General features: G+C 36.4%; 1 protein-coding gene across 1 annotated transcript in view; it reads left to right on the forward strand.

Moving 5' to 3' along the window:
- Positions 1-26,010, forward strand: part of IL1RAPL1 (interleukin 1 receptor accessory protein like 1) — a 44,596-nt gene that overhangs the window by 11,835 nt on the left and 6,751 nt on the right. Inside the window, exon 3 of the mRNA XM_037045938.1 lies at positions 14,757-14,900. Within this exon, the coding sequence (XP_036901833.1) occupies positions 14,757-14,900 (144 nt within the window). The remainder of the gene's footprint in view (positions 1-14,756; positions 14,901-26,010) is intronic.

Raw genomic sequence — 26,010 nt, forward strand, 5'->3', positions numbered from 1 at the left:
CCATAGCATCCATCCCTGCCTCCCACCCTTAAACCCACTCCCTTTGGCTTTGTCCATGGGTCCTTTATGAATGTTCCTTGATGATCCTTCTCCTATTTTCTCCCAGTGTCCCTCTCCCCACTCCCCTCTGGTTACTGTCAGTTCATTCTCACTTTCAATGTCTGTGGTTATATTTTGCTTGCTTGTTTGTTTTGTTGATTTGGTTCCACTTATAGGTGAGATCATATGGTATTTGTCTTTCACCACCTGGCTTGTTTCGCTTAGCATAATGCTTTCCAGATCCATCTATGCTGTCGCAAAGGGTAGCAGCTCCTTTCTTTCTTCTGCATAGTATTCCATTGTGTGGATGTACCAGTTTTTTGATCCATTCATTTACTGATGGGCACTTAGGTTGCATGAGTATTTAATCTCATCCAAGATTATATCCAATGCAATTGGAAGGTCAAGAGAATGAGTGCTTCTTATGCCACAGGAAATGATAAAAAATACGTTTCTTGTGTTTCCACTCTTGGAGAGTCGACTAGAAGTCACCAGAGCAGTTCTTCACAATCTTTTTGTTGTTGTTGTTGCTATTGCAATCTTTGCAGTGCACACCAATCACCTAGGGAGTTTGTTTAAAAAGGGATTCAAATTCAATAGTCTACTGTGGGATTCAAGATTTGAATTTCAAACAAGTTCTTTATTGATGCTGATCTTATCAGTCTGTGGACCCCGATTTGCATGCCAAGATCTTTGCCTAGGCAATAGATCCTCTAATAAACTTGGTAGCATCTAATAGATTAAGAGCAACTAGCTTTCTTGAGTTCACGGTTTCCATGAGAGGGGAATGAAAAAGGGAGGAATAAAGCCTGTCAGTGGGACTAATTCCAACTAATTGCTCCATTCTTTTTACATGGTCAGCACCTTTGAACCTATTTGAACATTGCCCTCACACTCTACTCTTAATGAGATTACTTGCCTCGTGTGTTGAAAGAAATTGTGCTTTATAGGACATATTTGCCACTCAGAGAGATGTCTGAGAGGGCATTCTCTTCAAATATTAAATAATTAACCTCTTAAGTGAAGAGAGCTTGCATTGTTAGATATAGTTCTTCCATTACTTTTTCATTGAAAAAAGGAAATCCACTTAGGAAGCTCTCTCTCTCTCTCTCTCTCTCTCTCTCTCTTTCTGTGTGTGTATTAGCCTATGTAAATAGCCATTGCCAAGAGGGAACAAGGTATATGATGGGCAGTAAATACTGCTAATTTCCTGTGTTGAACACTTGTATTCTGCTAACTTTCAATCATATACAGTAAGGAAGGGCAGGCATAGTATGAGAAATAAACTGCCACATATTATTGATCAATGATATGACAGCAAAAAGGCAAAGAAAGGAACTAATACAGAAACACAACCTGTATAGATAGTTCTGATGGGTTCAAAAGTTTAATTCATTTTGTATTATTTTTATTTAAGTATAGTAGGCATACAATCTTATATTGACTTTGTTTGTCTCAGGTGTGTGATATAGTAATTCAACATTTTATACCTTACAATATGGTCTCCCCACTAACTCTAGTAATCATGTCACCATGTAAACTTATCACAATATTATTGACTATATTCCCATTCCCCTTTTCACCCATCCTCTACCCCCTCACCTATCTAGCATCTAATAACAGAAGTTATAAAACATGAGTAAACCTAAGGTGAGAGTAGTGGGAATCCACTGAAACTCAGATCTTTGTGTTAGAAAATGACAGGCAGGCAGTTTTTAAAAAATAATTTAATTTAAGGTATTTGCAAGAAGCCCACCAATATCATCTAGCACACACATAACACATTTCCATTGATGTGGTCAAAGATCACAAACAAGATAACATATTCATGGCCAAACACATCACTCATTCTTCCTTCTCAGAACCAGCTCAATATTCTTATTGTTTTTAGGTGAAAACAACCTGTTGACTGATAATGTTTCATAACCTGCTCAAAAATCTCACTTCACTGCAGCCTGCTTAGAGATGATTCATATAATGCTATTGTATGAAAGAGCACCAAATCATTCCTATTCACCAAATATATATTGAGTGCCAGCTATGGGCAAAGCACTGGGTTAGTTGTCTTTAGTAGTTGAGTCAGTGCTGACTGAGGGATGTCTACCACCATCCTGGGGCACTGAATCCACATTGTTGGGGAGCGGGAGATGGCTGTGCATTTTTATGGCTGTGAATTCCTGCAGTCAGTTGAGAAATGGCACAACTGGGTCATAAAATGCAAGGTTCGACTTTTAATAGGCAGTTTCTGCATATCGTACTTTGACAACCAGGTCAGTAAAGTGAGAAATTAGACAGGACACATGAAAACTGCTAACTACTCTCTCAGGCCATACAGTAGGAAAAAATGTGTTTATTTCCAATAAATTACCATGGTAACTTGCATTAGATTTTGTTGTTGAAAATTACATTTGCCATCTGTAAGAAATATATTAGGTATTTGTCTCTTTTTAGGACCCATTACTATTTTTAACATGTGTTCTATGAAGGATGATCTATCTGCAGGTTGATTTCTCTAAATTAAAAGTTGACATTTAACTGTTATTAAAGTAGATTTTACTTTTACTTCACAGAAAATCCAGTGGTATATTTAAGAAAGCACAAAAAGGTCATTTTTAAAACCACCCAAGAATCATTACCATAAATTCAAATTTGATATGAATGAGGATTGACTGGAAAGAAATTGCAAACTGTGAAAAAAACAGCATTTTGTTTTTGTCTCTTCACTTGAGTTCAACCTAAGCAAGTCTCTTTCAGTCATTGTTCTTCATTTTTATTATTTGCAAACTAATTACCCTTAAGCCTCAGTGCATGAATCTTGCAAGAACATATTAAACCCTGGGTGACTAATAGTATATATTAACCCATTTTTCAGGTTTTATAGATTCTCAAGAGTTTTGAGTCATTGTACCTCATTTTGCAAATCTTGAAAGTGAAATAAAGTAGTTGCTCTTCCCAGGCATTTTCTCTTTTTTTAAGCTTTTATTTATTTATTTTTAGACAGAAGGAAAGGGATGGAGAAAGAGAGGGAGAGAAATTTCAATGTGTGGCATCCATTACTGGGGACCTGGCCCACAACTCAGGCATGTGCCCTGACTGGGAATCCAACTGGCAACCCTTTGGTTTGCAGGCCTCAATTCACTGAGCTACACCAGCCAGGGCCAAGGCATTTTCTTATATTTTTAAGTATTTTTCAAGTTGCCTCAGATCTTTAGATGAGAAGTTCTTAAAACTGCACAGTAGAAATTGCAATTCCTTAGGAAATGTGAGGGCAGTTAAAAGTACTGACTGGTAATGGTTGTCAAATTCATAGAAACGAAAATGGAAGAGGCCATTATCAAAGCTTAAAAGAATGACAGACATAAATTGCCTGACTTAAATCAATTTGGAATTCTAATTCTAGTATGTAATGCAAAATGAGTATGACTTTAAAACTCATTTCTACTATCCCACAGTTTCAAGGGAATGACTCACAACTGCTTGGGTGCACTTTTAATTTTCCCCAAACAAATTTGTCTGTATTATTTAAATATCTTAGTAATGGAAATAGCTTAGAGGAATATATTAAAGGTACTACAATAAAATTTCATATTGACTGTCTTCTTAAGTAGGCTGCTGTCACTGACAACTCAGTAGTCACATAATTTGTATTATTAAAATGTATTTCCAACCGTTGACTACTCACACACCAGGTTAATCTCCTCATCTGTAAAACAATGCAATTAAAATAAATGAAATTTGAAATTCATATTTTCTCTGAAACAAGATTATGTTTTTACCTACTTTTTCAATGAATACTTATAAAATGTTGCCAAAATGATTATTTACACATAGAAAAGCACCTTGATGGTGTTAAATAATTTCTGCTCAACTTGCCTTGCTGAACCAGGAATTTATAAATGATAGTTGGATAAATAGATATGTTACTGAAAGATTAATTTGGCTAAAGACTTTCCCATGACTCTTAGTAGAAACACAGATTATAAACCACCTTGTACAACACTATTCCAAACTGTCCAGAGTAAAAAGCAAAATACAAGCTATACTGGAGTATTAGCATTTAAAGCTATATATCCCTTACCTCTTTTAAGGTTACTTGAAAACCTAATATATTGGAAAAATGTATTAAAAAATAATTTAAACTAACTAATAATAGTGGTTATCTCAGGGCAGTGTGATTACACATGACCTTTAATTTATTCTTCATGTTCTTATATGATTTTCAAATTCTTTATAATAAGCATGTTTTATGGAGTCAGGAAAAAAGGAGAAAAAATAAATCTGTTTTTGTACAGACACTGAAAAAAATTTAAATCCTGACAGGAAACCTATTATTACTCTGTTTGCACTAAAATCAAGTTATTTGCACATTTTTCGAGTGTATGAAAACCTATTTGCTTGAATGTATGATCTTGCTCCCATTTTATGTCTGTGTATACTAGAAAAAATTGCATTTTAGGGGACACCTCTCCTTCTGCATTATTTTCTCAAACCACTGCTAATTTTCGTGCACCAGAAATCAATACACAGAGTGCAATGATAAGATACTCTTATCATTCTTTGTGAAGCAGGGCTCTGTTATTGCCATTTTAGTTAAAAGAGAATTTATTCTTGAGGACAGGCCCTTTATGTATATATCCCAACTACATATACCACTAAAATATACAAATTAACCACTTCATCTCAACTTTGTCATAGTTTAAGAAGTCATTTACTGTTTTCTTATGAGGAATCAGGGAATGGTAAGTTCTGCTGTTGATAGTTCCCCAAATATGTCTATTTCCTCATAGAGTATTAATGGGGGGGGGGACCTAACCAAGTTTTAATTAATTATTGACCTGTATCTCTTTACAAAATGAGAAAAGAAGGCACATGTACCACTATTTTCCTCAGCAGTTTTATGTTATTAAAAAACAAAGAGTGATGAAAAAAGATTCAAGAGATAAGAAATGGGTTTTCCTATTACTTCCATTGAAGGAAATGAACCAGCATATGATTTGATTATTGTTTTTGCCTTAAGAGTCTCTAGCTCTGTAAAATCCCTAAGACTTTGAATGAAAGTTGTCTCATGAGACAAACAGCTTTTGCTGAACACATAATTTCAATAATTAGGAAATGTGTTAAAACCTGAAAGGAAGAATATTAGTATAATAACATAAAATTCTGAAGTTTATCAAAGCATCCCATTTTGTATATTACAATGCAATCAGGTTTTACACGTGTAGAATATAAAAAAGAATATTTTATAAATCTATTTTCAACCATTGAATATACTACAAAACACCGTACAGTCTTTTTTTAAGGGGTTCAATGTTTCTGTAGAGAACATGGCTTCTTCTATTGGTTATCGAAGCAGTCCAGATGTTCTGGATTCTCTGGCCAATCCAAAGCATTCCCAATGGAAGACCAAATTGTTCTGTGACAATATATCCTCTGGTTGCTTCCAGGATAAACATTGTAGCCTTTAACAAAAAGGAGAAAAATGGCAATGCCACCTTCACTGTGGCAATTTGCTCTCGAGAGATGTTTTGCGACATTCCATCTGTGTCTGTCTATTTGTATGACATGTTCAGAAAGAAATCCCTAGAAGAGGAAAAGCAAATACTTTTTCTTCTGAGAGATTTTCTTTCAGGCATCAGTGAAGTTTGACACCTTGATATACAATAGCCCTGTCTTCTGAGCTGGTTACCTGAGGCCCAGTTTGTTCTTTACTGTAGCAGTATCCTCTTTCTTTTCTGGTTTCTCCTCATCATACTCAACTGTATATGATTTATATGATCTAAGATGAAGGAGTGTTCTTATGAATATTTTGTATGTTTGTATGTGTGCAAATACATAGTCTGTGTACATCCCATGTTACAATCTTTAGATAGACCTATGTCAAATACTGCTTTTATAATCTAAAGAAGAAATGCTTTCAACAACAAAAAAAGCTCTGTGTTAGTAAACCAAACTGTCCATTTTTTAAAATGTTGATTTTGCACTGGACAGAATGAACCATCATCCTATTTTTCTGACCTGATTTGGGGAACCTGGCTTAATTGATATCATGAGTCCTCCAGACAAATATTTATTGACAAGGTACATGCCAGTTGCTTTGAAAAGGAAAAAAAGATAAACAATGTATTCTAGCTGAGAACTCACTGTATGAATTTGCCTACCATCACCCACCATGCCATGCATTTGCTTTCCTTGTCCTCCATACCAAACTACTTGCCAAGGACCTTTGCAGACAGTGTGCTGCACTGTGCCATGCAGTGTCTGATCCCCATCTGTGAAATCCCCTAACAGAAACCCATGTCCGCACAAACACTCCAAAAGTTGCTCACCTATGGTTATGCTACTTAGAGTAAAACATTTCTAGACTTTGGCTAGTGTAGCTCAGTTGACTGAGTGCAGGCTGCGTACTAAAGGATCACTGCTTCAATTTCCTAGTCAGGGTACATGCCTGGTTTGTGGGCCAGGTCCCCAGTAGGAGACACACAAGAGGCAGCCACACTTTGGTATTTCTCTCCCTCTCTCTTTCATTTCCCCTCTCTCTAAAAGTAAATAAATATAATCTTTAAAAACAACATTTCTTACACCCATATAAAAGGCCTGGCAGAGTGACACCTAAGTGTACAATAAATAGTAGCTTTTATTTTGTTTTTAAAAATTGCTTGCATGCCCAGTTCTGCAATTAGACAAGAAGGCAAGAAGCATATTTCTTTTTTGTTTATTTTTAAAATGATTTCATTGTTGTTCAATTACAGTTGTCTGCATTTACCACCCACAACTCCCCCCCTACCCCAGCCAAATCCAACTCCCTCCCTTGCTTCTATACCCCCTTGGTTTTGTCCATGTGTCCTTTATAGTTGTTCCTGAAAACCCTTCCTCCCACTATATTTCATTTATCATGTTTTCACTAGGACTTAAAGCAGCACACCTGACATATGTAAGGCACTTACTACACAAAAATAAACTGAATGACTGAATGAAAAGAAAAATGAATAGCAGTATAAAAGATATAAAGCAATATGTGATTTATTTCTAAATACTAATTGAATACAAACTTTTCTAGTCTGTAAGTCTATATATGTCTATAGTATCAGTGGACTTATGAATGAAAAAACATTTCTAAATCAATATTATGAAGTTGACCATTTTTCTATGGAATGTAATGGATTGCATATTAATAATTATACCTCATCAGTTGTTTGAACCTTCTGGGTGGCTGTAAAACATGACTTATAGAGATATTCTTGGAATTTTAGAGTGGGGATGTACAAAAATCTAACATTTCAACTTTTAGAAAGTTGAGTTTGTTCTTAATTATCCAGTCATTCATTTAGTCAGCAAGTACTCACTGAACACCTACTATGTGTCAGAGAGTTTTCAAGGCACATAGATAAATAAAAAATATGAACAAATAAAAACTGCCCTCATGAAACTTAAGTTCCAGTGGGATGAGATAGATGATAAATAATAATAAACTTATTAATAAGAAAATTAAATACCATGGTACATAGTGATAAATGATATAGGAAAAAATTAAGAAAAGCAAATGGAAAGACTTGAAGAAGCAAAGGGAAACATGTAGAAATCTAAGGAGGAACATTTCAATTATAGGGAACAGCCAAAGCAGAGGTTCCAAAGTACAGCACATATTTATAATGTAAAAACCACAAACACAACCAAATTATATAATGCAATGTGGTAAGTCACAAAAAAAAAACTACAGAAAATACACATTCTAAGGAGATGATTCACTTTCAGTTGAAAAAGTGTCAAAAGTTCAAATCTTAACCTTGCCTTGCAGAATTGGTAGAGCGTTGACAAACAAAAAAAAAAAGAAGTTCTAGGTCTGCACACAAATGGGCAAACATGTCGAGTTCAATTCACATTTGGAGGGATGATTCTGGCTGGGGATTAATCAGCTGCTTCAATTAAAGGAGTGAAGGACTTTGAATGCCAACGCAGGGGGTTCACACTTTCTTCCATCAGCAAGGTAGACCAGCTAACAATTACTGAAGAAAATCCCAAGGTTAGGGCATGTTTTTGGAAAATCAAACTGAAGGCTTTGTACAGAATGCATTACAGTAGCTGTAAATCATAAAATTTCAATCCAAAAGTAATCAACCCAAAATACACTCTAATTACAGTAATGCTTGCAATAATGTAATCTTGCCATACGACCTGTCTTTTAGTTTTTTAACTTTTTATTTTGAAATAAAAACCAGCAGACATTACAGAAAAACTGCACAAAAATCATCCAATAAATTTCCATCTATTCTCTCCAACTACACTGACCAGTTATTAGCAATTTGTCACATTTGTCTCATCTCTCTTTGTTTAGATAGGTAAATAAAAAGATAGGACTACCCTCTGTGTAGTAACACACGATGCATATTGGCATCTTCGGCTGACAGTAAGTTAAAATTAATTTGGTACGTTGTCAGAAAACTTCTTTACAGAATGGCAAAATATGCTACTTTGAATGTAATCTTTTGCCAAATGTTGCCACACCAAGCTGCGACATTCATTTCGTCAGCATTATTATTATTATTATTAGGTAATAATAATAAAAAAACCTGTCTTTTTTCAAAAAGCACTTTTTCAAGAGCAAAACTGCTGTCTTTACATATTGGTTTTTACCTTTCTAAAACATTTCCTTGCTATTATGTGAATAGCAATTCAGCTTCTTAATGTGTTACCAAAAAATTATAACTGCTTCTAAATTGCATTGATGTATTATGGAATTGAATTGAATATCTTTGTAGGTTGAGCATAATTATCCTCCTGCCAGGAACAAATAAGTTATACTGCTCCAGAGAAATAAATATGCATATGAATTTATGTGGATGGATAAATCCTTATAAAGTTTAGCTCTTTGTAACACAATGAAAGAAGAGGAAATGTACTTGGTGAAGCTAATGAATAAACTGGGATCATTATACTGCCTATCATGCATTTCCCCCCACAAACTTTCATTTTACTGCATATAAATCAGTGCAGAACATTTCAAAGGGCTTTATACAATGAGTGAAGCAATTTTCACCTAAAATCTTCAGTCATACTTTAAATTAATATACACACACATACATATATGAAGAGAGAGAGAAGGATAGATACAAAATGAGCAAGTGACGAGTTCAAAAATACATATAAACTTTAACTTTGTTAACATCTTTACCTGTTCAAAGATACCTAGCAGAAAAAGTTTGTACATAATAACACCAGATATAGACCAATAAAAATTAGAACCCCAAACTATACTAGGTAATTGTAGCAAGATTAGTGTACACCAAATGCATTCATTATTTGCAGTGTAATCCAATATACTAAGAGATGGCATGTGCTTTATTTTAATTAGCTGTTTCTTTAAAGGGTTGCTTGGTCCAGCTGTCTTGATAAGAAAAAATTGTATTCATTGCTCAAAATGCTTGTAGCAAATCTAGTTTCAAATTGAAGCAATTTATTCCAAAAGCAGTCTACTACTGCAGCAATAATCAATGTGTTTTCCCTTAGCCCATAGTGGAGCTTTCCAAGGACTATTGTTAATTGCGTGTAACTAAATGACTACTGGTGCCCTTAAATGTAACTCTTTGGCATTTGTTCACTTGTTGTGTTTAACTGAATGCCAGTTTCCCATAGTTTTTGCCCAGTGATTTTGCTTTACGATTTTCAGTATTCAGTCTTAGTACTTTAAAGGAAGCAAAGTCTATCATTTTAACAAAATGACACAAAAGCTAAACAGATTTTAAAAGGTCTGCACTTTCTCTTTCCATCCTCTGATGTTGACTTGTGCTGAAATGGAATCTTTATTTTTTAAATGCTGCTACTCCAGGCAACTTGAACTTGAGTTGAAAAGCAGATCCCATTTCAAAGGGAAAAATGACATTTGCAGCTCATATTGTAATGTAAAGATATTCTTTTGAATTAGTGTTTTGGTCATAAGGCAGTTCCAGTTCAATGTAATGATAAAATACAGATGTGGGCCCCAATCATTTATTTTAACAGTAACAGGGTTTAACTCCTTGTAAATTCATCCTCGCGTGATATATAAGCAACAAAGGGTAACACTCATTAATGAATGTGTTCAGCTTGGAACAAAAGAAATGTGGAAACTACATGTAATACACCATTTTCTTTGGGAGAGTTTGTACATGCTTTATAAACCAATGCAAGTAACTTGAATCAAATGGAAAAATTTTAACCTACAGGCATTTATAATGTGAAGACACATAAATTACTCCTGCATAAAAATCCCGTAACCGAGTAGCAAGCGCTGCTGTGTGTACTGTGCAGAAAGACACATTTCTTTCCTGACTTTCAAGGACATTGTAAGACCACCATGCTTCTGCATGTAATTCTACAGAAGTATCGGGGACAAAGTGAGATAATCTCAGGATTTCAGTATCCATTAGCTCCTCATAAATGCCATTTGTCTTTACTGGGTTTTGGTATTCTTATTAGTAAAAGACTATCATGTGGCTCTGAAGACTTATTCTTGCTTGTTGCCCATACTCTAGGTATATACAACGTTCCATGTTTGTACCTTAAAGGAGGTATGCAGGCGACACAAGACCATTTTGTAATGCCTTAGCCACATCAACCCTGCTCTCTTTTTCTCATTACATTTCAGACAGTAATAATGGATTGGCCTAGTAAATAGTATACAAAACTTTTTGAGTAGTTCATGACATCTAGAAATGGGAGCCATTCACATCTGTGCGAGTACTTCTCTGAAAATAAAAGGGATTACCGTTATAAAATTTTTCTCTAACTTATACATATCCATTTTTAAAACTTTTTAAGAACTTTATAGAGACCAGTATTATAAATACCACCCAAAGAAAATGAGAACTCTGCTTATTAGATTAATAGGATTATGTTTCGAGCATAGGTGTTGATTGTTTCCAGATCTATTCCACTAGATAGGTTTGTAAGGCATGCTAGAGGCCCAGGCCCAGTGGGATGCACCCATAATCTGAGGGCATGCTTGGGGCACCAGGAAGAACCACTCCCTGCAGATCAGCTGTCCACTTCCATCTTTCTTTACAGCATCTCCCCACATAGGCCTTGGGTTAGAGCTTACAATGCCTCTTTAAAAATTTTTTTTAAGAATTGAAGTACAATTAATAAAATACTGGGTTGGCAAAAATGTCCATTACTTTTTTTCCCATAAAACAACAGACACATTTTCTATTTTCACCAATAACTCTGTCGATACGGATATGTTGAGCACGTCAGCTATCTCCCGCTATCGGCTTCTAGTGAGTAGAGCCCAGGGCTGCTGCTACACGTCTTCCAGTGCATCAGACAGCCCCACAGCAAAGAATGATGTGGCCCAAAGGTCAGTAGCACCAAGAAACTTCACAAATCACTTTTGACATGTTTGCTCAGAGCACCTTCTGCACAAATCTTTTCTTACCTTTGCATTTTTACCTTTCTTGATATAATAAAACACAATATGCTGAAAATGTTGTGTATTTCCTTCCATCTTCAATACTACAATGGACACACACAAATTCACCAATTTTGATAAATTTGTTTAAATGCACACTGATATGGCAGATGTCACAATACAATCTGACAAAATTTTTTCGAGAAGTTTAAGACAGCTAAGCACTACTAGAGCCATCGTATGGAAAAAGAATGAATAGACTTTTTGGCCAACACAATAAAATGCATAGATCCTGTGTTCAGCTCAATGAGTTATTTCCTTTTTAATGAATTTATTGGTTAACAAAATTATATAGGTTTCAGGTGCACAAATTGTGCAATACATCACCTGTACACTGTATTGTGTGTTGACAAATGTATATCCTTGTATATCTACACCCCCAAAAAAACCCACAGAATATTTCTTGCACCTGAGAAAGTTTCCTCTTGCTTCATTCCAATATATTTTTCCCATAACCCATCTGCAAAACAATCATTTAGTGATTTCTATAACTATGGTTAATTTTGACCTGCTCTTGGACTTTGTTCAAATAGAATTGTATAAAAAAATATTACTTTGTGCTTGGCTTCCTTTACCTAACATCGTTTTGTGAGATTCACACATGCTACGTGTATCAGTAGTTTTTATTGCTTGTGCTGCGGAGTATATTCTATCATTTGGACACACAACACTTTGTTCTCTGTCTCCTGTTAAGGAACATTTGGGTTGTGTCCAGTTGTGGCTACTTTGAATAAGACTACTCTGAACATTCTTGTACACATCTTGTGGACCTCTGCTTATATTTCCAAAGAAAATACTTAGGAGTATAATTAGTGCTGATAGGGTACATTCATATTAAAATTCACTAGAAGCTACCCCAAATGTTTTAATATAGTAAGACCATTAAGCACTACCACTAGTGATGTTTGGGAACAGAAGTTAGGTGTTCTCCATTACTTTTCCATTTATTTTCTCCCACAAGACATTTTAGCGATACATTGCAAGTGTTTAATGTATTAAATTAGAAAACAGAATGGATCTTAAAAGAAGGCATAGTCCAGCTTATCACTCCCATCATATTCACTATAATTTAAAGCAGATTTTTCTAATGCATAAATTAGCCTATGGGTGTAAGTTCTATGCAGGTTTCTATGGGTGATAGTGTTGAACACATATTCTGAGAGAGCAAGACTCAGTGTACCCCACAGAATTATCTACCCAAAGGGTATCTATCTATACCCTTTCTGTTTACACAGTATTGGGAAAACATTGCGCTGAATAACGTTTTGTATTCCATTTCTAGTACATTCGTAGGACTATTTTATGTAGTCCCTCACAAAAGTCAGCAGATAAAGCTGTCTGATATTTATAACTATAAAATATTAAATTTCCTGGAGGTACTTTTCAGCCTTTCATACTTCATTTTAATTTACTTAGACTCTAAAAGATTTAATAGCTCACTTCATTTTTCTTTCTTAAGTACATAAAATCCAATCACTTTTTCTAAGACTTTTTTCTCTGTCCCTTTTAATTTCAATAACAGAAAAACACACTTGATTAAACAGCAGTTATATGTGTTTATTTATTAAACTGTTGAATTAGAAATGAAGGACTAGGAAATGAGAAGTTAGGCTGAAGTTTTTCCCATGGTCACAAGAAAAGCAACATCATATGCAAACACACACACACACACGCACACAACATCCTTGTGAGGAAGTGATAGCTGCACTTTTCAGTTTGTTTACAGCTGATGTTGCACTGTGCCCATGGTGATGTCACCCCCATTCATTACGAGCTCTCAGCAATGATCTTGTAACACAAGAGTAATCATCACTACAAAATCATATATGAATGTTCTCAATCTAAGCCTATTTTGACTGTGACAAAATTAGATAACCCACTGATGAAATCTAAATTACAAACCCCAAAATACCATTATTGTAGAACCATTGTTTCAGGATTATTTATCTTTAATGACAATGGAGGACAATGGTACTTTTCAAGGTGACTACCCATCAATAACAACCTTTGGACTATGATGATCAAGAACAACCTGCAGACACAGGCAGTCAGGTGAAGCGAGTTTCAAAGTCTGTGCAATGTAGCCTAATGTTTAAATAACAGAAGCCTTGAATTTGTTCCAATGTCCATGAATACTAAAGGACAAAAAAGAAGTGGATATTTTTTTTAATTTTATTTATTTATCTTTAGAGGGGAAGGGAAGGAGAGAGGGAAAGAAATATCAATGTATGGTTGCCTCTTGTGTGTCCCCTGCCGGGAACTGGCCTGCAACCCAGGCATGTGCCCTGACTGGGAATCGAACCGTGGTTGTTTGGTTCCCAGGCCCACGCTCAATCCACTGAGCCACACCAGCCAGGGCAGAAGTGGATATTTTATCTCCCAAATTGCCTGATAAGTTCTGATGTAATGTAGATATTTAATAGGAATAAGAGAATTTGTGTACTATGAGTGGCCAGAAAAATCTCTCTTTTTCGGATAGAATGTAGTAACATGCCTAGTGAAGGGGGAAACAAAGAAAAAAAATAACATTTTAAGTAGCTTAGTGAGAGGAAAATACTTCCAAAACAGTCTGGTGTAACTTCCACTGGGCGGACTACTTCTAATCAATCAGAGTAAGCATTTAGCCTCCAAGACTGTGGCGCCACTTTATTCAGAAAGGTATAGGACAAGAGTCATCGCCCCTGGCAAGAGCCACGAGACAGTATTGATTACGTGGTCTACCCAACACTCTCTGCAACAGTCCACTCTGCCCTTCGGAAACTGTGCTTTGTCACTCATCATCTCCCCTCAGCCCCAGTCCCCAGGTGTCAGCTCAGGGCGAGAAAGATAAAGATTCACACAGGGTGAGTTAAGAAGCCATCCTGGCTGAAAAGTTTCATAGCAACAGAGCCAACACTATAAGCATACCTTGCAGAATTCCTACAAGGGATATGTTTGTATCTGAGAGTTACTGCACTCAGGCAAGCCAAAAGTTAGAGTTTCCAAACAGGTATTTATAATTCTCTCCGTCCAAATACAATCTACCAATATAAGTTCATTTTCACTGTAAGCAATGTTGCTTAGCAACACAGTTACCACATGCCACCTCATCTGGTTACCACGGAAACAAAACTAGAAAGTTATCCAAAGGTCAGATTTTCCTGCCAAAGGGGAAGGGGTTGAGGCAATTCATTGCCCATATCTGGTCTTACCCACAAAACTGTGAAGTCAAGTTGAATTTATGATTTTCAACGTGAAAATGGTCTAATTCTCTCTTGTGGGTTTTTTTTTCTAGAGCTGATGTACACAGTTGAACTTGCTGGAGGGCTTGGTGCTATCCTTTTGCTGCTTGTTTGTTTGGTGACCATCTACAAGTGTTACAAAATAGAAATCATGCTATTCTACAGGAATCATTTTGGGACTGAGGAGCTGGATGGAGGTAAGAAGAGTTCCCTCTTCTCATGTTTTTCTGAATATCCTTATTTGCCTCATTAAGGGGAAAGAGTCATTACCCACATAACCACTGACGGCAGCTCTTATAATCTTTCCACGTCCAGTTTATAACTTCACTTTTTATATGAAACTGTATGTGTGATGCTTTGGAGCCAATAAGTATTTTCCTCTGAAAATTGTAAAGCAATACCTACCCTTTTCGGCCTTGTATTCCACACAGCACTTGCGAATTACAAATGCTGATTGCAATGCCGTCAGTGTTCATTTTCTCTCACCTTGTAATCAGCACTGAAAGGCCAGCTTTACTTTTGTATAGGTAAAGAGTGTCTCTTTTAATTGTGTTCCCTAGCCCAGTAGTTTGAAGTGAATCTCAATTTGTACCTTGTTTAAACTGATCAGCTATAATAAACTGTACTGAGTATTTTAGAATTCATCCAGCAGTCTTTCAATCCTGTTTATTTAGCTATATTTAGACAAGCTAATTTTCATTCCAAGCGTGGACCAACAGATAGGAAAGTGCGCAAGCACATTGTTTCCATGATTATACACCTAATAGTTTGACTCAAACTGGACAAGTAAATATTATTTTCATAGAAATGGTAATTGTTATGTGCCTCTGGTCAGTCATAAATATGCATATAATCAAAGAGGAAAATTCTTGGGCTCCTTAAACCACGTATTAGAGGACTTCAGTTTTTTCCTTCTTGGTCATTTGAGAGTGATTCATATATAAGGTAAACTTGTAATATGGAAAGTATATGCAAATTGACAATAAATAGTGCAGATGATAAAGGTTTCTTGATCACATTTATACACTTTTTTTTTTCACTGACCACCTGTTTTGCACTAAATGATACAAAGGAGGATGAAGCATTTGCCCACACTACCACATTTCCAGGATCCTCTGGAATAAATCCACAGGTAGAACTATAAATGGTCAGATTTGTGAAGGAAAGCAGTTTAATCAACATTCCTAATACTCCTCTCTATTTAACTTGCCCTTTCCATTATGGTAAAGTCTATGCTGTAGCAAAACTTTTTTTTTTTTATTTTAAGGGCTGATTTGCCTATTTGTTCTTTGTTCCTAACTTTCTTGCCTATTCATACAAAGTATTAACTTTTTGCCACTGCTTGAAAGAATTATGAGAAAACCGTTAATGTCAGAGCTGTTGTTGAATGGGTACCAAGCAATGTGCTAGGAATTCTTAAAATCATTCTTGCTAAGCCTCAAAAGATTCTGAGATCAATTATCATCTCCATTTTACCAATAAGGCAAGTGAGGTTTTTGGAAGTTAAATGTCTTACTGAGGAGGATAACACAAGTATTACTGTACGTAGCCAAGATGGGATTTGAAAATATGCAATTTCCAAAGCCTTTATCTTACTGTGAACACTGAGTCCATAGTCTTAAATTATATTTTATTGATTATGTTATTACAGTTGTCCTGACTTTTTCCCCTTTGCCCCTCTCCACCCAGTACTCCCCACTCCCTCAGGCAATCCCCACACCATTGTTCATCTCCATGAGTCATGAGTACAGGTTCTTTGGCTGCTATACTGTATCTTACATCCCCAGGACTATTCTGTAACTTCCTATTTGTGCTACTCAATTCCCTCACCTCTTCACCCATTCTCCCACACCCCCTTCCATCTGGCAACCATCAAAACGCTCTCCGTGTAGCTGATGTAGCTCAGTGGATTGAGCACGGGCTGCAAACCAAAGGGTCGTTGGTTTGATTCCTAGTCAGGGCACATGCCTGGGTTGCAGGCCAGGTCCCTAGTAGGGGGTGTGTGAGAGGCAACCACACATTGATATTTCTCTCTCTTTCTCCTTCAGTTTCCCTCTCTCTAAAAATAAATAAAATCTTAAAAAAAAAACACTCTCCGTATCTATGATTCTGTCTCTTTTCTTCTTGTTTCCTTGTTTGTTTTTTAGACTCAATTGTTGATAAATACATATTTATTGCCATTTTATTGTTCATAGTTTTGATCTCCTTTTTCTTAAATAATTCCCTTAAACATTTCATTTGATAATGATTTGGTGATAATGAACTCTTTTATTTTTCTTGTCTGAGAAGCTTTTTATCTGCCCTTCAATTCTAAATAATGGCTTTGCTAGGTAGAGAAATCTTGGTTGTAGGTCTCTGCTTTTCATGACTTTGAATACTTCTTACCAGTCCCTTCCAGCCTGCAGAGTTTCTTTTGAGAAATCAGCTGACAGTCTTATGGGAACTTCCCTGTAGGTAACTAACTTCTTTTCTCTTGCTGCTTTTAAGATTCTCTCTTTATCTTTAACCTTTGGCCTTTTAATTATGATGTGTCTTGGAGTGGGCCTCTTTGCAACCATCTTATTTGGGGACCTTCTATGCCTTCTGGACTTGCATGTCTATTTTCTTTACCAAATTAGGGAAGTTTTCTTTCATTATTTTTTCAAATAGATTTCTAATGTCTTGCTCTTTCTCTTCTCCTTCTGGCACCTCTCTGATGCAAATATTGGAATGCTTGAAGTTGTCCCAGAGGCTGCTTACACTAGCTTCATTTTTTTTAGATTCTTTTTATTTTCTTGTTGTTCTGATTGGTTGGTTTTTGCCTCCTCATGTTCCAAATCATTGATTTGGTTTTTGGCTTCATCCATTCTACTGTTGTTTTGCTGTAAATTGTTCTTTATCTAAATTAGGGAATCCTTTGTTTCTAACTGAATCATTTTTATGCTGCTGAGGTCCTCACTAAGTTCCTCAAGCATCCTTATAACTAGTGTTTTGAACTCTGTATCTGATAGATTGCTTAACACCATTTTATTTAGCTATTTTTCTGGAGTTTGATCTGTTCTTTTATTTGGACCATGTTTCTTTGTCTCCTCATTTTGGCAACCTCCCTGTGTTTGTTTTTATGTATTAGGTAGACTTGCTTTGACTCCCTATCTTGGTAGTGTACCCTAATGTAGTAAGTGTCCTGTAAAGTCCAGGAGCACAGCCTCCCCTATCACCCAGGCTGGGTACTGGAGGTGTGCCCTTCATGTGGGCTGAATACACCCTTCTATTGTAGTTGAGCCTTGTTTGATATTGGCAAATCAATAGGAGGGATTTACCTAGGCCGGTCACCTGCAAGGTCTGCCTGTGTGACCACTGACCACCAACCTCCACTCTCAGTGGAGGATCAACCATACAGGAGCAGGGTAGTGGTGCTGTGATGTGGTCTATAACTGTCCACTGTGTGTGCTGGCTTGGGATTTCCTAGGTGGTGCAGACCAAGGTCGGCCTTCACATGTGTTTTACCTGGGGCCACCATGCCTAAGCTATAAATCAATCTGAGATGGCTGCTACTTGTGCTGGGCTTGGAGATTCCCAGGTGAAGCCAAGTTGTGAATCTAGGCTGGCTGCTGCTAGTGCCGGGCCTGGGGCTCACTGAGGCCAGCTGTTGCTTGTTTGAGAGGATTTAGGAAGTTGTAAAGCAGAAGCCAAGACCAGCCATTCATATGGAAAAGCAGCTTGGGTGGGCCTATAAGTTGGGTGTGGTGGACTCTCTGGGGATTTCCGATGTGTGTCAAACAGTGTTAGCCAGGTTGATGGAGTCTCAGATTCAGCACCTGCTTGCCAGTTCTGTGGGTGGAGTGTTTAGAAAATGGACAATGGCCTCTGCTCACCTGGAAGCCAGACACTTCAGTTTTTTCTTGTACACCACTGGCACCTTTCAAGCTGCTACTCTGGCACTGGAGCTCAGAGGGAGTGAGTCTGAATAGGTGAGTCTGTGCATGTGTTCTTTAAGAGGAACTGCTTGGGGCTCCAGAAATTTCTTCCACTGTCTCATTCCCCACTGGTTTTTGCAGCCAGAAGTTGTGGGGACTTAATCTTTCTGGCACTGGAACTCTGGGCTGGGAGCCTTGGTGTGGGGCTGAGACTCCTTGCTCCTGACATATCTGTCCCGAGGTTTTATCCACTGCATGTGAGTGAGGGACCAGCCCATTCCACATCGGCATTCCTCCTACCAGTCTGGATGGATGTGGTTTCTTTAATTTTATAGTTGTTAGACTTCTATTCAACTCGATTTCTGATGGTTCTGAGTGATGGTTGTTCTGTATTTTATTTGTCATTTTGATGTGGTTGTGAGACGAGGTGAGCCATGTCTGCCTATGCCACCATCTTGATCAGAAGTCTCAAGTCCATATCATTTTTAACCTTTTATAAATTTGGATGTTCATTATAATCTAAAGAGTGGCTATTGTTTGCACAACTAGCACAACAGAAGATACTTGAAAGAGCAGGTGACCTAAACCACTCTCACTTGATCTATGAACCCTATTTTGAATGTTTTATTTTGTGTTCTGAATGACATGAATGCTGTTACCTAAACTATCAATTTCCAGCAGTTTTTATTTGTTATGTTCTAAATGATGGAAGATTCTGATGGTTTAGATACCTATAAACCTTAGTCACATCCCCTTGGATCCTTCCACACATGCTGTCTTGGTCAAATCATTATATAATCTTCCAGTGATTTTCCTGACATTATCAAATTCCCATTTTTCCTGGCTTTCCCTAAAGTCCTCTAATCTTCTGAAGAAAAGATAAGTGTTAAGAAGAGACCCCAGGCTTTTTATATTCTCAACCTAACTTTTTAAAAAATGTAAATTGAAAGTCAAAGCTAAGCAATGTCTGCTTTACCTTGGTTACCCTTTTTACCTCCCCTGTAATGGGAATACATAAAATAATTTTGGTAGTAAAGAAAGGCAAAGAGTGTGAAGAAAAATAGGAAAAGAAAGTTTAGCTAATGTTTTGAGATAATGTCTTACTATGGTGATATAATTATAACAGATCCACTGACCATTTATTGAATATTTATCAAATAACAAATGCAGTGTTGACTATGTTATTGATACTCAAAAGATCACACAACTAGAAAGACAAAAGTTAAACCCAGGTCTAAAGAACTCCAAATCTTAACAATTTCATCCATTGTATCAGACTAGGGGAGGGAATATTTGGCATCAGAGATACATTCAGCCAGTTCCTTGTAGGCTATTACAATAAACATTACCTAACTCTATCAGTTCTATATCAGAAGGATTTGCTTTTTCCAAGATAGAACATAATACTGCTTTGCTCTCTGGGTTTGCTCACATCATTTCCTGCCCCCCTACGTAAGTTTACATTTCATTGTTGCCCCTGGACTCAGGCCTTAGCACTTCTAATTTGGCAACACCTTCATTTTGGATTATACTTACAACCTTATCTTCAACTGCCTGTATACATAAATAACTCCTAAATCTTAACGTCCTTTTCTGAATTCTCTTGTTTCGATTTTTTCTTCTATAACTTATTGTCTACTTCCACCATATAAGTCCCAAAGATCTGGAGATAGCCAAACTCAGCTTTTAAGTCATCCTCCGCACTTATTTTTTTCATCCTGTCTTTTTACATCTTATTTTTTTGGAGCATCCTCTACCTCATTTGCTTCACTTTCTCCTCATTTGCCAGTTCCAATTAGTTACCAAGGCCCGTTAATTTGACCTCTTAAAAATAGACTCTGCCCTCCCTTTCATTGCAACTGCCTTGTCCAAGTTTCCTACACTACCTCTTGGCCTTCATTCTCCAGCCCTTCATTGTACCCACTACACTGGGCAGACTTCTCTCTCTCAGTGCAAATTTACTGTGATTCTTTGGGGAAAGAAAGTGTGCCTCTATGTTGACCCAACTTATATTTGCAACTTGCCACCCCCATGGAATCTGACCGTGAAGAACTCCATTGAGGGGCATATACTGGCCTTTACACAAGCACAGCTATTGAGAACTGACCCAAGACAAGGCATCGTGCATAACTTTCAGGTCCTTTGGGTAAATGAGGCAACGATAATGGTTAAGGGTGGGAGAAGATTAGCTACTCCCCCACCACCTTGATACCATAATATAATAAAAGAGAATTTGGACAAATTCTGTTGCATATATTTGCATTTATTAACAAGCCGGTGTGTAAACCATCCTGTAAACTTGAAGATATTCTCTCCATCATGTTCCCTCCAAAAAATCATTACAGGACAGTTTTCCTTGAAAAAATATGATATTCCAGTGGGAGGATTAGGCTAACTATTTAATGACATCCAAGGATATTCTCCATCGGGACACAGGCCATGAATCTCCCATCCTTCTTTAGTTCTTATGGCTAAATTAATAATAAGATAATAAAATTAACACAAGACTAGATTAACAATAGAAAAAAACAGTGGGATATATCTGAATTGGAAGGATCATAATATGATTCTCAGATCATGAATTGAGACTCAAAGAAATGATCAAACCAGGTATCTTTTATACATTTTAGGCAAACAAGTTTGTGACAAATTTTTAGGAGAAAAAAGTTAGTGCTTATTAGAAAGGAATTAAAGTTAAATTTTGGTATTCACTATTGAGAAATTTAAACAAAGTAGTAAATTAGAAATGAGGCAACAAGGTTTTGTTTATGCAGATTCTTGGGCTCTCTGCTGAGTCACTCCAGCAATAAGTGGTGTCTTCCAGGTGTGGGGAGGGTATCTTTCACGTGGGAGATTTATCTCCTGCTTTTAGAGGGACAGAGATCAGAGTGTTCTTGAACTGGCAATTTCTCAAGTAACTTTAATTCAAAATAATCAACATGCCACTGTGGAACATCATGGGGTGCCTGTCCTGGGCCACAAAATCAAGCCTGGAACAATTTCCCTAAGTGGGAAGGCCACTGGCCCCACTGCACTCTTGTAATGGTGGATGTGCCTCTAAATTATGTTAAGTAATCCATGTCTTGAATAGCACTGATTTCACAACGGAGATTCCATTTCCAAGATCCGTTAGACTTAGTAAAAAGCCACTAATTTTAGCAATGAAACTTGATTTCTAACATCCATTTTGCTAATTAATGAGGCATCTACTTTTGATTCAGAAATAAAGATAGTTGAAGTACTTATGATGGCTGCCTCTGGAGTGTTGCCTTATTCTAATTAAATGCTGGCCAACTGTCCTGATAAAGATAACCTACTGTCTCCAGAGCAGAAGTAATACTAACACAAGATCTCATCTTTTTTGTTGGAATAATTACAAATAAAAACATAGTTATCCTAACACCACACCCCTTTGCTTCTCCATGCTTCTGCCTAGGGCTTCCCTGGCACTGTAAGCTAACAGTTTGTATAACTCTAATCCTTTCTTCCCTTCTTTCTGTTTCTTCTTCCTCCCTTCTCTTTCTGTTTCTTATACACAGTTCATGTTTTCCCTGTAACTTATAAAGATTTCCCTCATGATTTCAAGGCCTGGTTATTTTCTCCTTCATTGATACTAAAATGACTCTACAGACACATTGACATTATAGCTCTTTTCACTTTGAGTAATGAGTGCTTACCTGTGAATGCTTACCACTTGTAGGATATTGTGAATTCAGGATTCCATAACTCTCTCTACTTCTGTGAAAGGAAAGCTCAAAGACAAAGTCATGAAGAAAAGAATTATTACTTCCAAAAGTTTGCAAAGGTATCTAGATTTTAGAACTGACTCTATAAATAAAAGATATAATTGCTATTTAAAGAAAAACAAGGCTTTAAACTTATAGGTTGTATGTTAATAGAAGAAAACAGCAAGCAACAATGCTTACATCATGATTATATTGGTAGATGTCAGTAAGGTACTGCATCAGTTTTCATTAGGATGTAACTTGTAAGAACAGGCTTAAGACTTCATTTTGGGAGAAGGTTCTAGTGCAAGACAAGTGATTCCATTTTATGTTTGTTTTTCTTAGAGTGCAAACTGTTTTGGTTTCATTTTTGTTTGTATACCTCTGACTATGCAGTATAAAGAGCATGATAAGTTATAATGATAGCAGAATAAGCTCATAAGAACACTGTAAATGCTAATACAATTCCTAGTTTCAAGATAAAGAAAGAGATCTGTAGTTTTTACTTTGGGAGTTATTACAGGTATTAGACAAAATGAGTCAGGGCAATTTTTTATAATCTTCACCCCCCAACCCTTGGAAAATGTAAACAGCTGTTCCATTTCAAGTGTCTGAAACAAATTGGTATCTATGCAGTCTTAGGTCACAGAGTTGATTTTTCTTTCATTTTCAATTATAAGGTTACCATTCATTATCTCAGTAATCTTCCATTACTATCCTCATGTGCATTACTGAAACACAATATTTCTGAAAATAATTTAGAAACCCTGTAGGGCTTTGTTTCTGTTTTTAGGTACTGATGATCAGATCATTTGCATATATGTGAACAATCCAAAATGTGTGCTTGAGTTTCAGAAGGTGAGACCTATAGTTGTTTTGGGTATACAACGTGCCCCGCTGTAGGCTGTTAAGTGGGAGGAAACCACTGTTTTCTTATCACAAACCCTGTGTCCCCTATATATACATATATCACTTTGCTAACTCTACATCCTCCTAGGACCTCTAACATCTATGCTGCCCACTGACCTCTTCAGGAAATTAGTGTCTACTGAACACCTACCCTGTGCCAAGAAATTTGCTATATGATGGGGACTCGTTTAATCCTATATATCTCCTTTAGAAAGGTGCCATTTTATAGATCAGGAAACATAGCATCAAATGAGTTTAAGAAAAATAATGGCGGGCAAGATTTGAGAGCTCGGCTGCTTTTTTTCCTTCAGTATATTGCACCAATAATATTTAAGTGAGTGCCACATTTCAGTGTTGGAGACCCAATGGATTTCAATAGTTCAGAAAAGTGCCAAATAACAAAACATGTACCAAAGCATTGCTTGTTCCTGAAGCATTCCCCGTAAATAAATTACAAAAATGAGAAAGAAAAAAAAAACATGTAAGCTAGAATAATGCAAAAATTTCAAACTGCAAAACTAAAGCAGCTTTACTGTGGGAAATAATCATCAGACATCACATGGCAGAAACAAAGTGAAAGGTAAAATTTACTAAAACAATGACATTCAATAGTCATAAAATGTAAGTATTAAGCTACCAATATCATCTCTCAATTATTTCATAAACGTTTAAAGGTGAAAATCTCCCAAAGACCCAAGTGTCAATCTCAAGACATTTATGTTGTCATTAAATCTCTTTCCTAGCTCACATCCAATAGAGCTACCCCTTGCATATTGAGAAGAGAGCCTTAAATCTACATTTTCTTAAAAGCTGTGTTTTTCTAAAAAGATCCATGCATCCGCCCTGGCTGGTGTAGCTCAGTGGATTGAGTGCTGGCCTGTGAACCCAAGGGTTGCTGGATTGATTTCCCATCAGCGCACAGGCCTGGATCGTGGGCCAGGTTCCCAGTAGGGGACATGCGAGAGGCAACCACAAATAGATGTTTCTCTCCCTCTCTTTCTTCCTCCTTTCCCCTCTCTCTAAAAATAAATAAATAAATAATTTAATAAAGAAATAATTTATGGATCTTTTGGTTTTTAAGCCATCTAAAGAGCATTGACTAATATCCTCTCATTTGTCAAAGAGAAAAGTATCTATCATTTTTCAAAATCACTTTTTCATTCCTGATACACAGTTCCATGTATCCCTTTGCTCATCAAGATTTCTTACTAATGATATTTTAAACTCTTTTATTTTCTAGCTTTTTAGAGTCTAAACATCTTTTTTCCCTCAAATATATTTTTATAAAAATGCAGTAGTTAATTCAGTCGATTGAAGGAGAAAATTCTACTGGACCCATTGCTTCATTGGGTCAACTTACCTTCAACTGCATACAAAAATCCTGCACTTTTACTTTCCTCCCCACACACTTGATGCCATTGTTCTCATAGTTTACATCTTTTTATATTGTGTATTCATTAAAATAAATTATTGTAGCTAGTTATTTTAATATTATTATTTTTTTAGCTTTTATACTATAGATAAAAAGGATTTATACACCATCATTACCATACTAAGCTACTCTGAATTTTACCATACATTGACTTTTATCATAGAGTTTTATATTAATGTTTTATATGTTTTCATGCTGTTTACTTAGTGTCCTTTCACTTTAACTTGAAGAACTTCCTTTAGCATTTCCTGTAAGGCAGATCTAGTGCTCATGAACTCCCTGAACTTTTATTGGTCTGGGAATGTCTTTATCTCTTGCTTATTTCTGAAGAACACTTTTTCTGAGTATAGTATTCTTGGTTTGAATTTTTTCTTTTATCACTTTGTGTATTTCATCCCATTTTCTTCTGGTATGCAAGATTTTTACAGAGAAATTCACTGACAGCCTTATGAGAGTTCCTTTACATGTGATGAGTCATTTTTGTCTAGCTGCCTTCAAAAATTCTATCTGTCTTTGACATTTAGCATTTTTTCCAGTTCTTTTATTGTTGTTCAGTTATAGTTGTCCCAATGTCCCCCTCATTGCTCTCCCATGACCCCCACCCCTCATTCCCTCAGTCAAAGAAGGAACTCCTACCCTTTGTGACAGCATGGATGTAACTGGAGAGGGTGACATTTAGCATTTTGATTATAATGTGTCTCAGAGTAATCATATTTGATTTGATCTTGCTTCAGGTCCTTTGAGCTTCCTGTACCTGGATGTCCACCTCTGTCCCAAGATTTAGGGAGTTTTCAGTTGTTATTTCTTTAAATAAGCCCTCTGCCACTTTTTTTCTCCTTTTTCTTTAACTTCCATAATGTGAAGTTGGTTCACTTGATGGTGTCCATAATTCACATAGGCTTTCTTTATTTCAAAAAACATTTGTGCTACTCCATCTAATTTAAAATGTTTTGTTTTCAAGTTCTGTTTTTTTCTTCTGCATGACCATGTTTGTTTTTGAAGCTATCTATTGAAATTTTTTTTAGTTCTGTCATATTTTTCAGCTCTAGTATTTCCCCTTAGTTCTTTTCAATTGTTTCTATTTCCGTATTAAACTACTTATTTTATTCATGCATTGTTTTTTTTCTGATTTTGTTAAATTGTCTATCTGGGTTTTTTCTTTTTGCATTTCATTAGGTTTCTTTAAGGTGATTATTTTGAATGCTTTCTCAGGAAAATTGTAGATCTCCATTTCTTTGGGCATGTTTACTGGAACTTTATTATTTTCCTTTGATGGTGTCATATTTTCCTGATTCTTTTTTATCCATGTATCTTTGCATGGGTGTCTGTGCCCCAGGTTAACTTC

The sequence above is a fragment of the Sturnira hondurensis genome, unplaced genomic scaffold (genome assembly GCF_014824575.4).
Source record: "Sturnira hondurensis isolate 20B ecotype Veracruz unplaced genomic scaffold, ASM1482457v3 Scaffold0004622, whole genome shotgun sequence".
NCBI lineage: Eukaryota > Metazoa > Chordata > Mammalia > Chiroptera > Phyllostomidae > Sturnira > Sturnira hondurensis.